Source organism: Euphorbia lathyris, chromosome 1 (assembly GCF_963576675.1).
Source record: "Euphorbia lathyris chromosome 1, ddEupLath1.1, whole genome shotgun sequence".
In the NCBI taxonomy this organism is placed as follows: domain Eukaryota; kingdom Viridiplantae; phylum Streptophyta; class Magnoliopsida; order Malpighiales; family Euphorbiaceae; genus Euphorbia; species Euphorbia lathyris.
In genome coordinates, this window is record NC_088910.1 from 57,078,611 (window position 1) to 57,097,197 (window position 18,587).

An 18,587-nucleotide genomic window follows, 5' to 3' on the forward strand; every position below is an offset into this window, starting at 1 on the left:
TAAAATAAAACAATAAGCAATTTGAATATAAACAAATGGCTAGACCATAAAAAAGATACTTTCATTCTGCTACTTTGTTGGCGTCGCATTTCACATGATTAAGCTAAAAAGATTGTACTCTCCTATTGTTTCACATGCGTAATGTCTTTTATTAGTAATAATTTGTTTCTATTCTTAAATTCAACATAAAACCAAAAACTAAATAAAATAATAAGCACTATAAATTTAAACAAATGGTTAAACCATAAAAAAAATACCTTTCTTTTACTACTTTGTTTGCTTCACATTTCACGTAATTAAGCTTAAAAGATTGTATTATTCTACGGTTTCGTATAGTTAGTGTCTTTTGTTAGTAATACTTTGTATCTATTCCTAAAGTCTAACATAAAACCAAAAAATAAAATAAAACAGGAAGCAATTTGAATTTTGTGAACCGGTATAATAAGTATTCCATGCAATTGTCAACACATTAAATAAAGAATGAAATCAAGTAAAATGTGGACATTTAATGCTAAAAATTCAACAAATGAATAACGGAAAAGTGCAAATAAGTAAATATATAAATACATAAATAAAAAATGTATCTAACCAAAAAAAAAAAATTCTATAAATGTTAAATAGAGAGAGGTGAGGTTTGGTGAAGGCAGAGCCAGCTCAGGCCAACCCAACCCAACCCAACCCAACCGCCCTCTGGAACCGCCGCAAAATATCATCCCTTCACCTTTACTTTAGGAGGAGTCCCTCCCTAATTACACTTCTCGTTTTCGAGATTTTTAAACAACCCTATATAACCCCATCTCTTTCTTTTACTCTACTTGCACACTTTCTCTGCAAACCAAACTCCCTCCGTTACCAATAAAATCCCAAATTTCTCTATTTTATTTATCTAACTCATCTTCTACTTCTCCTTTATTCATCATCATACCCCTGTCATTGCCTTCCAAATAAACTCAAACTCTCTCTCATTCACTCTCTGCTCTCTCCGGCGTGTCTGCTGCCCTTTGCTCGTTTTGATCCATTTTCCCTTTTGGTAATGTGCTTTTCTCCATTTTATGTTATCTGAGATCATTCGTTACTGGGATTGATTAAGGCCGTGGCTGGGTGTTTTACCCTTGTTCATTTGTTTCTCAATTGATAAAGTTTCAAGGGCATACATATTTTATTATTTATCTTTGTTTTTCTGTTTCTGCCTCCAATAATGGTAGGTGTTTCCTATCAAATTTTTCTTAGTCTTGCGCTGTAGTACATTCGGTTAACGATTTTTTTTTTTTAATTTTTTTTTTAACTTTCTTTTAATCATAACTTTATCAATTAAGAAAGCTCACTTTAAGCTCGCTTTATTCTTTGCCTCTTTTAGTGCATCTCTGAAGAGAGTATTGGATTTGGAATATATATGTTTATGTTAAATGATGCCGTTATTTGATCTAATTTAGTCACTTTGGTACCAAGCTAAGGTTTGGTAGTAACTTTTTTGTAGCAATTTAATGCGGAATCCTTTCTATTTCCAAATTATTATTATTATTATTTTTTTTTTTTTGCAGGAGGCCCAAAATTTATTAATTTTGATCGTCTCTACTGGGTGTCCAATGCTTTCCTTTATATGTGTGTGCATTAATTTGGCTTTGTTAATGTCTTGCTTAGCCTTGTTTTATATGAGAGCGGCATCTTGCTTCTCTCTCTCCCCCCTCACTCTAATTGCTACTTGTTTACCTGTATAAGGAAGATGGTTGAATATTATGGTAGAAAAAATTAATAAAAAAGTTTTTTTAAGTCAAGCAAGCAACATTTTCACTAATCTTTGAGCTTTGAGGTTCTAGTATATGCAGGAAACAGTTAATTTGTACTCAAATTGACTGGTAGTATAACTGACTAGTTTGATATGAATACATCTGGAAGCATACTATAACGTGCACATAATCCTGTCTACTCTGGAGTTTTTCTTTCTCTCCGTAATTCGATCATTTTGTTGCACTTTGAATAAAATGGAATAACACAAATGTGTTTTCTGAGCATAATTTATATGAAAGGTCGCTATCAAGCACTATATAGCGGTGCATATTTTCAGTGACCAGCTTGGATGCAGAGATGCTATGCATAAGAAACTAATAATTTTAGTGGATGTAGATTCTTCAATGGTTGTTTCGTATTAGTTTTATGTATCTTAGACCTTGTTTGGATGAAGTGTAATTAAAGTGAGGTAATGTAAGGTGAAGTAAATGAGGTGTATGAAATAACTTGTTGTGTTTGGATGGAAGATAAGGTAAGTGTATAATTATATATAAAATTACTCTTATATCCTTTCATTTGTATAAATAAAATAAGAGGTTAATTTTGGAAGAAAAAAATATGTACCATGATTCCCCTCCAATTTGGGGCGCAAGGAAAATTACCCAAAATTCACCCCACCTACCTTCACTTACTATACTCTTCAATTACACCTCAAAACAAACAAGGTTACGTAAGTACACTTACCCTCACCTACCTTCAAATACCATGATCCAAAGGGGCCTATGGTTGCCTATGGTTCTTCTAAGCACATATGATTCTGATTTAGAAAATCCATTTTCTCTTTCCATTCTCTCGGGCCTCTAATTTTGTATGTCACATTTTTACACTAATTTATGTTGCTTCTTTGGCAGTTCATATTTATCTTTTGGTGTCTTTAATTCATAACGTCATTAATAAGCTTTTCTGTACGTCTGTATATTGTTGTTGCTCTTGTTCTGTCTCTCACTTGACACTAAATGTTTTGGTCTTTTCTTTTTTTGTTTTAATTCCATCAGATAAGAGCCAGCATATACAGTATGTCTGGCAGCGAATTACATCAGAAAAAGCATGGCCTCTTGAAAGACCAAGTCAGATTAGTTAAGAGGAAGGACTGTGATCGCTATGAGATTGTTCCAATCCAACAGACTTACACATTTGAGAAAGGATTCTTTTTATTTATCCGTGCATGCCAATTGTTAGCCCAAAACAATGACGGAATGATACTGGTAGCTTTGGCAGGTCCTTCAGGCGCCGGAAAGACAGTGTTTACGGAGAAAGTACTCAATTTCATGCCAAGTGTTGCTGTCATATCATTGGACAACTACAATGATTCAAGCCGAATTGTTGATGGCAATTTTGATGGTGAAATATCTTTTTAACCATCTTAGGCCTTTAAAATGAAGTATATCATTCTTTTTAGCAATGCATATTTGATATAATGGATGTGTCTTGATCTAGTTTATGGTATTTGGTTGAATAACTTACATTAGTCTTATACATTGTATTATTATTCCTTGGCTTGAACATGCTCATTCACTTGTAGAAGACCACTTTTGCCATGTAGAAAATTTGAAAAAACCAATTCATGATCTCATTGCAGTTACTTCAGTCCACCATTAAGACTGTACTTCACAGCAGAAACCTTTCATCAGAGAAGAATACCTATTGCTTATCATTATAAATTATTATTTGTTATGTAGTTTGGATTATAACCTTCTTTTAAACCATGTGCCTCTTAATTTGGTTTGTTTGAAGAGCTTGCTTTAACTGGAAAACGTCAAATCTCATTTCGGTCTGATCAGAAAATGGTAGGGCAGGCATCCATGCTTTGATTGAAATTGAGTCATGAACTTTTAGGAGTTAAAGAAGGTGGTTAATATGATCTTTTCTTTAAGATTTTTAAATCCCCTTTTGTTAAACATGAGTTACTTATGTTGACTTAAATTTCCCTTGTTTTTGCCGATATGTGCCTTTATATATGTTTTTTTTTTAATTATTATTATTCATCTGTTTCAATAACTAAGTTTATTTTCTTATTTTGGGTTTTAGTTTCCAGTTCTGCATCAGCTCTATGCCTATTTTATTTGTTTCAATAACCTGTAGTACAAATGTCTAATACGTCTTAACTAGTTGCAAATAACGATTTTTCGCTAGTATTATTAGTTAATGAACATATTTAAAAAATAATAATGGCTGTAATGCAATATTGAGGGGTTTATAGTTTTGTGATCTAACTTCATTCCTATGTTGTCTCTGGTAGGTAGGCATTTGGAATTTGAGTTCACATCCCTTAGATTTCTCGTCTATTAAACAGTAATTTTCATCACAGTTATTGGCTATTTTATTGATTTAGCTTGTTAGTTAACATGGAAATCAAACCTGTGGTCTTACTAGTGCTTGCAGAAACATAATATAATGGAATTTTTATGCATCTCAATTCTTTAATGGCATACCTTAAATGCTCTATAATCAGTAAATCTTGGTTGTATCATGTAATATTTGGATGCTGCTATTCTACATTTTGAGTCTGTCCATGCCATTGCACACTTTGGAAATCATGTATTCGTGTAATTGAATTTATGGATGTTGATAGAGAATATGCTAATGGGGATGAAGTTTAGTTTGGGAATTGGGGGACAAGTGGTTTGGGGTCTATGGAGTGCTAGTGAAAAGAGAGGGATGTAGTTAGTATATATATATAGCAGCAAGGAGAGAAGGAAAGAGTATGAAGAATTATGTTAGTAAGCACGTTTGCGTGTTTGGCTCAGTTCTTTTGAGCAGGGAGGGAAGTTCATATTCCTGTGTGAGCTTGAGACCTTTCTCAGCTCATTTTATCTTTCTAACTTTACATTTCTGTTTCTGTTCATCCATTCTAGTGTTTAGAATATCAATCCAATCCTATATTTCCTATTTCTTCTGTGCTCTGTTTTCTGTTTCTATCATATGTGTCATTTTTGCTGCTGACATTTGTGGTAATTGAGAGCACTTTGTGTTAAATGTGTGAATAAGAGTGGGTTGTACTTTGTGTTGAGACAAGATGGTCTTGGTATTGCTAGATATTAGGAATAGTTGAAAATTGATATCTATTGCTTTGCGATAGGGAAACCCTTTCTTTATTTTTATTTTTTTTTGTTTTTATTTTTTTAAAGCATGGACTGAAAAATGCACCACTCAAATCTCCATATGTGGTTGCAAATTGAGTGAATACCTCACAGAAATTTGGATATATAGTCTTCTTTATAAAGAGATATAATTTATCATGATATAAGCACTGTTCAAAACCAAGGCCGCCTTGACTGCCTAGGCGCTCGAAATTGAGGATCCGTCACGATTTTCTCCGATTAGTCCCTCTAGGTATTTTTTTGGCTTTTAGGTATTTTTAGCCGTCTGGGCTCCGCTTAGGCCGCCTCGATGCTGCTTAGACCGCCTAGCCGCCGTCTAAGCGACGATGAACAAAAACATTTTTTATTGTGAATTTATTTTTTGCTTTATTATAATTCACTTTTCAGATGTTTCAATGACATTGTTGTTGAAACGTTGTTGTTTGCAGATTTGTAAAGATATATGTTACAAATATACGTGTTTTTCTATATTAAATACTTTTATATTATTATTTTTAGATAGTATAATACATGTTTTAATTGAATTTATATAACAATTTGTTGATTAACAAGTAAAAAATATAAAAATACAAATCCGATTAATCCCCGACTAATCCCCAATTAATCCTCGTAGGCCCTATCCGCCCGACTAGCGCCTAACGTTTTTTACAACCTTGGATATAAGTAACTTTGGTTCCTCTTCTTGTGTATTCCTTGCAAGTTATGAAGTTGGATCCATTGCTTTGTTCAGTCTAACAGTCTGAAATTGAGGCAAAGCTTGTATTCTTATACTGTTGTTTCCTATACTTTGTAACAGATCCACGTTTGACAGACTATGACACATTACTCAAGAATCTCCATGATTTAAAGGCAGGAAAATCAGTTGAGGTTCCAATCTACGATTTTAAGTCTAGCTCTCGAATTGGATACAGGTTAGTGATTGCTTTTGATCCATAATTTTGTTGTTGTTTTGATGACTGCTTTTACATTCACATGGAATTTACATCTGGATTTTATTTTGGGTAAAGTTCAAATAAAACCCATGTGGTTTCACTAATTTTCCGAGAAAGGACTGTGGTTTACTTTTTGTCAAAACAAGGATTGAGGTTTCAAACTTGGATTAATGCCTATTAAAACCATCTTTAACGACCTGAAAATGAAAATTTTCAAGAATTAAAGTTGTTCAATTTCATATTTTCTATGGAACTACATTTTCGATTTTCGAAAATCATCTTTTTTGGAACTTTCTCTCTCTAAATACTAACTTTCCCTCTCTTTACCAAACATCATCTAAACAATCTCAAAACAAAAAAGTTGAAGAATTAAAGTTGCTTAGAATATTAGTAGTTCTTAAAATATGTCATTTTTGAAGTCGTCAAATGTGATTTTAATAGTATCAATCGAAAAAGTCCTTATTTTGTTAAAGTTAAAAACCTCAATCCTCTTTTTGACAAAAAGTAAACCACAGTCCTTTATCTGAAAATTAGTGAAACCACAGGGGTTTTATTTGAACTTTACCCTTTTATTTTTAACCTAATTTAAGCAATTATTGTGACAGCACACTTGAAGTCCCAACTTCTAGAATAGTGATTATTGAGGGAATTTATGCTTTAAGTGAAAAACTGCGACCTATGGTAGACTTGCGGGTATCAGTAACAGGGGGAGTACATTTTGACCTTGTAAAACGAGTTTTAAGGGACATCCAACGCGCTGGACAAGAACCAGAGGAAATTATTCAGCAGATATCTGAAACGGTTAGCATGTATAAATCTTGCTTTAAACTCATATGCGCTATATACAGCTCTTCACCTACTTGGATACACATGAATTGCAGGTATATCCAATGTACAAAGCTTTCATTGAGCCGGATCTGCAAACAGCACATATAAAAATCATAAACAAGTTCAACCCTTTCTCTGGATTCCAGAGTCCTACTTACATATTAAAGGTAGTTTCTTATGCTAATTTGGTTTGATTGTGTTGGAAGCAAGGCAATTGACTGATCTTTTCATCATGCCATTTGATATATTTGATAATTATGCTTCTTCTTTCTTATTATTATTTTATTTTATTGATGTCCAATAACTTTTTTCTTGTTATAGTCAGCAAGGAACCTGATACCAGATCAGATCAAAGCTGTTCTTTCTGAAGAACATACAGAGACGGAGGAGGAGATCTATGATATATATCTTTTACCACCTGGTGAAGACCCAGAATCTTGCCAGTCATATCTGAGAATGAGGAACAAGGAGGGAAAATATAACCTTATGTTTGAGGTTTGCCTACTAGAATTTTAATTTTTCTTTCTATGATGGCAATATATTGTGGCAGACTCAAATGTTCTGCAGATGAATTATGTAAATAATTGAACCAGAAATATAGTTGCTATAGACAGAGACAGCATACCTATGTTGCTAAACTACATAAAGTATGAATATAACCAGCCTGAACCCCTTGTTAATTGGGATAGCTGCTGACTCTGTCATAGGATCAGTGGCGGAACCAGGACCCCGGATGACTCGGGGCTGAAACATATCAGTAAAAAATTCAAAACGTAAAAAAAAAATCGAAATTAACTGTGCGGTTGACGGTAAATTTTCAAAGTCCAGCCCTAACGGGTTGGGCAAAAAATTTTTAGCCTCCAACGCATTAAAACTATACAAATGTTATCATTTTTTTAAGAAACTAGCATTGAACTAATAGAAAATTAAACATGTTTACTTTTTTTTTTTAATGGTAAAGACATAATAAAAATGAATATTAAATATGTTTAAAGAGTCCATTTAAATTAATTGATAATGGTAACATGTTTTTATAATTATTGAAAAATAAAATTAAAATAAATAAAAACTTTTTAAAAGAAAATGAGGTTGAAGGGAGTTGAACATAGGACCTCTCAAATAGAAGTAAGCATCCTTAACCATCTCATCTACCTTTAAACATTGAAATAATACTACACAGAGTCAATATAATTCTGTCCAAAATATTACCAATTCTCCGGCCTTAAATGTTCAACTATAGGAGAAACTGGATTTCTGGTTTTGTCAGTTTTTTTTTTTTTTTTGGTAGATTGACCTTCCTGTGGAATGTAATGCAAAATCATGTGTCACTGGCTGCTATGCAGCTAGTTGATCTGTGTTATTAATTGAATATAGTCCTAATCTCTTCTTCAAACAAATTATTACGTGTTTCGTAAAAGCTTGGACATTTTGACATTTGTTACATTAGACATTTCCATAATATTTACATGGAACCGATGTGTTTGCTATTCCTAATCTCAGGAGTGGGTCACTGATATTCCATTTGTCATATCACCAAGGATCACTTTCGAAGTCAGTGTGCGGCTTCTTGGTGGGTTGATGGCCTTGGGATACACAATAGCGACCATTCTTAAGAGAAGCAGCCATGTTTTCAGTGATGATAAAATTTGTGTGAAAATAGATTGGCTGGAACAACTAAATCGTCAATATATTCAGGTAGAATGGGTTAATTTCTGTGCATTATTTACTTACAAGTTGGTGCACAAAGTACTTCTTTGGAAATGGAAAATCTTAGTGGTGGAAAATGATGCAGTTCGTCATATTTGTCTTATTTATCATACATGATACTCGAATATACATAAATGCATGTATATTTATACTTGTGGTAATATGTTCTCTAGTTTCATTTCTATTCACTAGAATTTTATTATAAATTATAAATTTGCTAACCAATCAACATTGGTTACTGGCTATGAAGCACGGACACTTCAACATGCCCGCGTATCACGTATCCGATACGGTTCGGATACGGAAACTCCCGGAAACTTCTAGGATACATTTCGGGGCCGTATCCGTAATATTCAAAAGTTGGATACCCGTATCTGTCTGGGACACCCGTTTCCCAGACAAAAAACGATTGCATTTCATTTTAGAAAAAACAGAGGTAAACAGAGCAATTATGGTCGATCCTTATTTGAAGGGAAAACGAGCAGGAATATCCAAAGGAGTACGTGGATCTTTATGTGCAACAATAAATCTTAGGTAAACCAAAAGACATTGAGGAAAAACTTTAGATGAACCGGAGCTAGAATCCTTATTTGTTGGTGAAGATATAAATAAACATTGAAGAAATAGATTTTTAGTATTAAGGAGAAAAGCTTTCATTGTTTTATCTTTTTTTCTCTGAACGTTTTTTTGACATCATTTATATTTCATGTATCTAATAATTATGGTTAGATAAGAGTGCTATAATTTCTTTTATACGTATTTATTTAGTTATATTACAAAAATTCAAATATAAAAATATATTTTTAATATTTATAAATGTGCCCCAATATTTTTAATATTTACACGTTTCTCCCACGTTCCCGTGTCCTATGTTTTATAGAAAAGACGTTTTCCGTGTCCGGGTAACATAGGTTACTGGAGTTGAGACATGGCTTTTTCTCACCTTGCTTGCATATTCTTTCTAAGTTGTTTGCAGAGGCGCAGTATTTTATGAGCTTTGTAAATCATGCTTTTTAGTTGAAATGCATTATAGGTGTGTGGGAGAATTTTGTTTTTACTCTATTTCACAATCTACGAATTGTAAACTTTTAGCAGTTAAATAAGATCTAGTAATAATGTGCAGAAAATGTATGTTTTGATGTTTTGTTTTGAAAACCATCAGAAATGGTAGTCAAGCAAGCTGTACAAAGCTTACTATTCTTGTTGTTTTCTTCAAAAAGGTGCAAGGGAGAGATCGCTTGGTTGTGAGAGGTGTTGCAGAGCAGCTAGGTTTGGAAGGCTCATATGTTCCTCGTACCTATATAGAACAGATTCAGCTGGAAAAGCTTGTAAATGATGTTATGGTATGACAATGTCCAGAACTTATAATGGCTTCTTCTGCATAGATAGTCCTGATCTGATAATTTTGCAGGCTTTACCAGATGATTTGAAAATGAGTCTTAGGCTAGATGAGGATTTGGCGTCAAATTCAAGCCCTAGGGAAGTACTTTTACGAGCCTCTGCTGATAGGGTTGCTTTGCAAAGTAAGAACCGAAAAAGGTACAATCTATAATATTTATGTGTTTCTCAAAAACCATATTGTTATATTTCATTTTGTTTATTACCTTTAACTATGGCACTGAAACATTCTCATAGCTTTCTTAACTAATATAGTGTCTATCTTTCACATCAATAGTGGTATGTCACATTCCTTTTCAACTCAAAGGGACAAGAACTTGTCCAAACTTGCTACAAACAATCGAATGTATGATGACAGAAGTTCAGATGCTCCAGCAATGCAAGCAAACCAGGTATTATTCATTTGACACGATCTTGATAGTGTTTTACTGGATCAAAGATGAAGCACACTCTTCTCCTCTTTTCATGTTCTGTTTATTTTTATTTTTTTCCTTTTCGACTCTTTCTCTGTGTAGGGAATTGTCACTCAACTTTCGGAGCAGATTTCCTCACTGCATGATAGAATGGATGAGTTCACAACCCGTATCGAAGAGCTAAACTCCAAACTGAACGTCAATAAAGATTCTCTCAGCCAACAGAATTTGTCTCTCCAAGCTGAGGCATGCAATGGCTCTGGACCAACTTCATACTTCCTCACTGGTTTAAGCAATGGCTCTCTGACTGGATCCAAGCTACCTAATTCCTCATCATCCTCCCAATTGGCTAAGGAATCTCCTTTAATGGAAGAGGTACTGTCATTTTATCTTTTGTCCTGGGAAATAGGTTTGTTATGGAGTAGAGTTGCTGCTGGTGTCATGGAAGCATAATAACCTATATTCACTTGTCATAGGTTGCATCATTAACATATAGTTTAATATATATGTGCAGATATCTGGCATTGCTCGAGGGCAACGTCAAGTGATGCATCAATTAGACACTTTAAGTAATCTTCTTCGTGAGAGTTCCGGAGAGAGGTCTCAGCAAGCAAGAACAAACAGGAGAGGCCTGATTTCTGATTTTGAAATGACAAAAGTCGCTCTTGTTTTATCAGTTGGTATTTTAGGAGTCGGTATGTTCAGAAGGATGTTCTAATCCAGAATCATCTCCAGTAGATTCACATTTGTGTTTCTTCCTGGAGAACTTTTTTCAAATTTTTTTCTCTTCCTATGATGCTCTCTTCTTCACGGCCGAGTCTAAATGGAATTTCATTATTGAGAAGAGGTTTTGAGGCAAATAAATAGGAGCCTTAAAGTTTCTCTTATGTTTTGTAGAAGAGGGGGTCTGGTCTCTATTTTATTTTTATTGGTAGCCTTTCGTACATTACAAGTGGTATAGATGGAAAAAATAAATATGATTTATATATATCTACATGAGATTATACACAGCATGATAATTATGTTACTGCTGGGCAAATAGCCAAAGAGGGCTACAAGGATTGATTGCATTACCTCACATGATTCTGATTTTAACTAAAGTGTGTGTATGCATCCTCCAAATGTTGTTTCCATGTCAATTTGGAAGCTCTCAACACAAGTTCTACAATTCGAAATGACCTTTAAAACACTTGTCTTACAGCTGTTCATAAGTCACTTTCACCGGGTGCTATAAATTCTTTCCATTCCCAAAGGTGAGGATCGAACCTTTGGTTAAGGGAGGAGGAGCCTTTACCACTCCACCACAACCTCGTGGTTAGCATCAGCCAATTTAGCGCTAATGTTGTGCACATCATCTAAGTTTGAGAACCTTTTTTTTTATATATATAGGTTCAATTACTGTTCTGGCAAATAGTGGCTTTAATAATGATCGGTTTCTTCTCATCCAATACATCATGACCATCAAATATATACAGAGTTAGGATTGTACATCATGACCATCAAATATATACAGAGTTAGGATTGAGATTTGAGACATTGGCTTCGTTTTCCATTGCTACACCAGCTTTTGCTAGATCGCTTCCAACTTGTCTGAGCTAACAGGGAACTTGTTTATTTTACTGCCTGGACATGATTCAGTATTTTGGCAGCTGGTTCGAAGGGGAGAGTGTAATTGGTGACAGTCTATCGTAATCCCAAGCTTGTAATGGGAGAGTGTTTACATGTAATGGGGGAAGAGTATGGAATAAGAAACACTATAGGGGAGTGACTAATCTCCTCGGGACTTGTCACTAGGATCGACCTAGTTTTTCTCATCTTTAGTAGTGGTCCTCCTACTACTACTGATGGGGCATTAATGGTGTATAATTGTTGCCTTTAAATTAATAAAATTATTTGTGCATTATGTCGTGTCCTTTTCTGTATTGTTGCTTGTTATGTGTGATTGGTGTGGATTGTCTGTATGCTATTAATGTGAATGTTAAGCGTCACACAGTGTCAATGAGTTGGTCCCATGACATTTGGTATCAGAGCGGAAACGGATAGCTGGGAAAGCATTGCGACAAGCTTTAAGCGTCTTCAAGCCTTTGAAAAACATTTAGAGGAACTGGATCTGAAAAATTTAACTTCTACCGTACTAGAGGATGGGTGGCGTATTGAGTGAGGAAATCGAAAAAGAAGTTGTGAGATTCCAAAGTGAGTTTGAAAAAGTGGGCTCGACAGGTTGGTGCTTCACCCTCTAAATCTTTTATGGCCATAAGGGCTAATGTTGATTTTTTTTCAAGCTTTTATAGCTAAAGCGGATGTCATCAAGGCCGTGGTAGCCCAAGCTGAACTTTTCGAGTTTGTGATGACAAACACCCGAACCATTCGTTAATTGGTGGCGCAAAAGCATTCCCTAAGGGGCTAACCATCAAGAGATGGGGCAGCCCAATGGGAAGATAATAACCTTCTTGCAAGTAACGAAGGCTTTGAAAAGTTGTTTGCGACTGTGAGTCGCCTAGAAGCTGCACAAAAGGGCATCTACGATGTTGTAGATTGGATCCACGGGGAGACAATTGACGAGATTGGTTCCCTAAAAAGGGTAGAAGAGTTAGAAGCGAAGGTGGAATTTTTGTCTCTAACGGGTTGGAGAAGTTGGGAGACTACAAAACTCAAAATACGAGAGCGAAAACTGTATTCGGGAAACCGTACGCGACGCAAAAGAAGTTGAAAATTTCCTATATGATATGGAAAGCTATTTCGCGACCATAAAGATGAGCCTTGAAAATGATAGTTTAGAGGTGGTCCGAATGTATTTGGAGGAAGATGCAAAATTATGATGGTGCCATAAAGGAATCTCGGGCTCAATCTAATCTCAGGAGGACTTTAAGAAGGATCTCAAAACCAATTCTCCGTAGAGAAAGTTGGTTTCATAACAAGATGCAAGCTGAATGAATTACAACATACTCGTTCGATTCGGGAGTATGTGAGAAGCTTCCAAGACATTACCCTAGAACTCCCTGAAATGCGAGAAGCAGACTAGTTCTTCAACTTTATGAAAGGGCTTAAGTTGTGGGCTAGAAATGAATTGACCAGAAAGGGAGTTAAAGATCACTCTGCAACAATATCGGCGAAGGAAAGCTTGAATGACGTGATTGTGAACAGTAATAAAAAGGAAGTTTCCTTCAACTTCGAATCCAGAAGTAAGACCTAACAAGTGGGCCAAACCTTCGAGTGGGGGAGGCGAACAAAGTAACTTTGCTCCTAGGGGAGAATGGCGGACTTGGGGCTTTGGGAACGCCAATCGGAGACCATTCTTTAATAATAATTCAAAACGGAAAGGTTTCCAAAAAAAATGAATGGGATCTTGCATGCAATCGTAAAAAAAACCGTCAAATCAAAACCCAGCGCTAAACCACTATTATGTTTCATATGTTCTGGGCCTCATATAATGGCAGTCTGTCCGAAGAAGGATGCTCTTTTTGCCCTACAGGGTTTGCGAGAGGAGGAAAGTCCCAAAACTGGTAATGCAGTTGAAGATTCAGAACCTTCGCTAATAGGAGCTTTGAGATTTCTAAGGGCTCTGGAAAAACAGGTAAAAGTGGCTGAAAACAATAAAGAAAAGGGCATGATGTATGTTGAAATGGTGATCCTAGGTAAAAACTTGAGAGCTTTAATTGATACAGGAGCCACTGATAATTTCATATCAAATAATTTCACTGTGGCTCCTATGGATGACTTCGATGTGGTTTTGGGACTAGATTTCATCAAACAGAGTTTTGTCATTCTGATGGCTTCTGCTAAGTCCCTTCTGTTCATGAATCAAGATCCATGTATTGTACTTGTTACTATAAGCCCCATATGTGAGAGGAAGTACCTTTCAGCCTTGCAATTTAAGAAAGGTGTGAATAAGGGAGAACCGTCGTATTTAGTATTCCTATCGTAATAGTTCAGAAGGAAGCTCAGATGTCCCTAAATTGCTCGAAGGGGTGATGAGAGAATTTCAAGACATCATACCGGCAGCCCTACCAAAGACCTTGCCGCTAAAAAGGGACGTTGACCACGGTATCGAACTATTACCAGGGAAGAAACCGCCAAAAGAACAATATAGAATGGCCCTCCTTAACTAGCCGAATTATAGAAGCAGTTAAAAGAGTTGCTGGAGGTAGGGTTTATTAGTTCCAAAGCTCCTTTCGGAGCACCCATGTTATTTCAGAAGAAACTTGATAGGAGTTTGAGACTGTGTGTGGACTGTTGGACCCTCAACAAAATCATTGTGCGAAACAAATATCTCATTCCCTTGGTGGTTGACTTATTTGATCAATTAAGTGGAGCTAAATACTTCACTAAGCTTAATTGCGATCTAGGTACTATCAGGTCCGAGTGAAGGAAGAGGATGTGCCGAAAATGAAATGTGTAACCAGGTATGAGGCCTTTGAATTTATTTTTATCCCTTTTGGACTAACCAATGCTCTGGCCACCTTTTGTACTCTTATGAACTTGGTATCTCAAGAATATCTAGATCAGTTCATGATGGTGTATCTGGATGATATTGTGGTGTACAGTTCAACTTTGGAGGAGCATCGGAAGCATTTGAGACTTGACTTTAACAAGCTAAGGGAGAACAAGCTTTTTCTGAAACTTGAGAAGTGTGCTTTTGGAAAGACAAGTATCAAGTTCCTTGGCCATATGATTGAGCAGGGTCGAATATGCATGGATCAAGAGAAGGTGAAGGCAATCGCTGATTGGAAAACTCCAACAAACACAATCGAATCAAGATCTTTCTTGGGGTTGGCGAATTATTATTAGAGATTCATTCAAAATTATTCCCAAAAGGCTCATTCTAGCTTTACTAGACATGGCCAAACCTTTTGAAGTTCAGACGGATGCATCTGATTTTGCGTTGGGATGAGTAATTATGAAGAATGGCCACCCTATAGCTTTAGAGAGCAGAAAGCTAAGCGATGTAAAGTGGAGATATACAACGCACGAGAAGGAGTTGCTTGCAGTAATTCATTGTTTAAGGGCATGGAGACATTATTTGCTGGGGGCTAGATTTGTAGTCAAAACAGATAACATATCGGCGAGTCACTTCATCACCCAACACATGTTGACCCCAAAACAGGCTCGCTGGTAATAATTTTTGGTCAAATTTGGTTTTGTGTTAGAATACCACAAAAATAAATAGAATAATGTAGCAGATGCATTGAATATGAAGCCTAAGCTTTTAGAGGTGGAAATGATAGCTCACATTTCTAGTCTTTCCAACAGCCAACTCTCCACATCGATTCGACAATAGATTAGAGACAATATGCAAAAAGATACCCAAGTTGTTGCAATTATTAACTTGGTGAATCAAGGGAAGGCTAGACATTTTTAGGTCTGTGAAGGCCTTCTATTGACGAAGAATCAAAGGGTGTATGTACCTAAAGCGGACAATCTGAATACACTAGGATCTTGGTCACCACTATAAAACAATAATTAAAGAATGTATGAAATCATCTCTAAAATAGCATATGATTATACTGACAGGTAAATACTCTTCCCAAATGTTTTTCTGACTACCAAAAGCCCAATTGACTTGGCACCGTATTAGTACTTAATTTGCAAGTTTATCTGATTCCGTAAATATTTGTATCAGGGTGCAAATTAATCATATTGAGCATAATTTTAATAAGCAAAAGATATAATTTTTAAAGGCTAATAAATATTATCCCATCTAGTATTTATATTGTCATATTGGGCCAACACCTTATATTATTATTCGAGACTTAGTGGGATAGTTCAAAGACGAGTGGGATAGTTTAAATTCAGCCATTGAAAAGTGTTGCAAATTCGATTATGGGGTTGGTACAAACCAAATATAGGATGGTGGAAATTGAATACATTTGGTTCGAGGAAGGACTCGGGGGCCATTTTTACTGGAGGGGTGTTGTGTAATGCTATTGGAGATTGGATTTCCGATTTTGTGCATGACATTGGACTAATAACTCTTCTGTTTCGGGCCATTTGGTAAAGTGTTTTGTTGGTGAAGGATCTTGGTGTTACCCGTTGTGAATTTGATCCATCTCCCAATCTGAGGAACTCCAAATTTCGATAAGAAAAAGTGAAAGTGGGTGAAAATGAGTGAAAGTGACTGAAGATTAGTGAAAATGGGTGAGCGTGGGTGAAAGTGAATGAAACTAGGAAAAAGTGAAAGGGAGTGAAAGGGAGTGAAATTAAGTGAAAAGGTCATTAAAACTTCGTAACTTTGACTCAAGCTCACCAAACAAGTTTATATAAGCATTTTAACTAGAAAAGTAATAAAAAATTATTGAAATTAAGCAAAAGACTCTAAAAATTGTATATGAAGAAAATGATAAAACATCTCTATTAGGGATCTAATAGTAAAATTAAATAATCTTATTATCTATGAATTAAAGAGAATCAACTCGAACTTTAGTGAATGTTATGATGAAATGTGGTTAATAGCCAAAACATCTACTTTTAGACAAATAATTGGTTTAACATTACTCGACCGGTTGACGTAATGACATCTCCACTCCCAACTTATTTTCTATCCTAGAAGATTGTTGATGCAAATGGTGATTGGTCTTGAATATTTGGATATCGAGTGGTTATTTCATATTCAAAGTGTGAAAATTCATGGAGGATATGAAGACATAGACTTCTGATGTTGGAGTCCCAGGACCAATGGTCATTTCACTTGTAAATTTGCATTTCATATGACTTCTAGAATGCATTCTATTGGGACGCATAATAGGTGAACAACGATACATGGTTTCAAAATCCCTTACTGCATTTAAAGTTTCATTTAGCTCTAGTTACACATCCATTTGCTTACAACTGGCAAGTGTGTCCGACGATAATTAAGTAGATTTAATATTTGTTCCTGATGCAATTATGGAACGAGAACAGTTACTCATGCTCTGATGACTGTGGGCAGAGTGAAAATTTTGGGAGCAGTTGCTGCCAGTTGCAGAAAAAATTCTTATATGTGGATCATGTTGTTTGGTTCTTAGGATATCTCTTTGGCTCTGATTTCATTCAACTTGATAACTGAGATATTTTATTTTGCACAACTTGTTAGTACTCTTGGAGTTGGCGGAATATATCAATGTTTAACAATTCAGATAAAATCTCATTTAGTCCTTGTAATATTATTCAAGTGTTAGTGGGGCTGTTCAAAGACGGGTGAGATAGTTCAAACGCAGCCATTGGAAAGTGGTGCAAATATGGTACTTTGTTGGGTTGGTACAAACTAAATGCAGGGTGGTGGAAATTGAATACATATGGTTCGAGGAATGACTCGATGGCCATTTCTACTAGAGGGTTGTTGCATAATGCTATTGGAGATTAGATTTCCAATTTTGTGCATAACGTTGAATTTGACAACTCTTTTGATACCAATTTTTGGGCCATTTGGTCAAGTATTTTGTTGGCGAATGATCTTGATGTTACATATTTAAAGATAAAATTAAAGCTTCTATTAGCTCTAATGATGCAAAGAATTATATGCCCAACTTTAGGAAGAATATCAAGAGACTCGTCTCTAATTTTTAGAATGTTAAAGATCCATCATATTAACAGAGAGCATAATAAAGTCACTGTTGAACTATCTGACGTTCCTCGTGATTTTCCTTTTAAATGTCTCGTGTCTTGGTTTTCTTCCAGGACTATTCAACAACTATTGTTTGGCTGATTGTGTTGGAGCCATCTTCCTCGAGATGATTCTGGACTAGCATGTGTGTGTGTGTTTTTTTTTGTGTGTTTTATTCTATGTTGTTAAAAAAATGTAATATAATTTTAATAAAAATAAAATAATTCTTTTAATAGTGATTTTAAATTAAAATTATTTTTTTAAATAAAATTCAATTAATAATTATTTTAAATATTATTTAGATGATAATTACCAAATACATTTTTCAAAAAAAAAAAAAAAGTAAATCTAAGTATTTATTTTAGGAGACAATGAAAACGATTTATGTTAATGTACACATCTATGTGATGAAAGGAGATGAGTAAGGCCTGATTGGGAATTAGCTGTTAGCTGATTACATTAGCTGTTAGCTGTTAGCTGATTCCATTAGCTGATTTGATTAGCGGTTTGTGTAGACCTGTTTGGTAAAAATTAGCTGATTGATAATAGCGGTTTGTGCAAAAAGACGAATAAAGGCATTAATTTTGGCGCAGGAGAAGAGAGAGTCTATTTATTGGGGTTAAAAAAGTTCATTAATTTTAATATCCCAAAACGCTACTTGAAAAAGCTCCTAAAATGAGCTTTTTCAAAATTAGTGTTTTCATCTCAAAACGCTCTTCCAAACCTCTCTCCACCAAACACTCCAATCAGCGGTTTCAGTGGTCAAACCGTTAAAGTTGGTAAAAAACGCTCTTTTTATCCAAAACGCTCTTTGCCAAACAGGGCCTAAACCGCATAGCGT

The 18,587-nt window shown here is 35.2% G+C and overlaps 1 protein-coding gene across 1 annotated transcript; it reads left to right on the forward strand.

Moving 5' to 3' along the window:
- The first annotated feature begins 672 nt into the window (after positions 1-672).
- On the forward strand, positions 673-11,180 carry LOC136234150 (inorganic pyrophosphatase TTM2). Its single transcript, XM_066023931.1, has 12 exons — positions 673-1,030; positions 2,784-3,129; positions 5,686-5,800; positions 6,427-6,622; positions 6,703-6,816; positions 6,971-7,144; positions 8,150-8,344; positions 9,577-9,699; positions 9,768-9,895; positions 10,032-10,146; positions 10,270-10,542; positions 10,682-11,180. The coding sequence occupies exons 2-12, from the start codon at positions 2,805-2,807 to the stop codon at positions 10,883-10,885; spliced, it is 1,962 nt and encodes a 653-aa protein (XP_065880003.1). The 5' UTR covers positions 673-1,030; positions 2,784-2,804; the 3' UTR covers positions 10,886-11,180.
- The last annotated feature ends 7,407 nt before the right edge of the window (positions 11,181-18,587 follow it).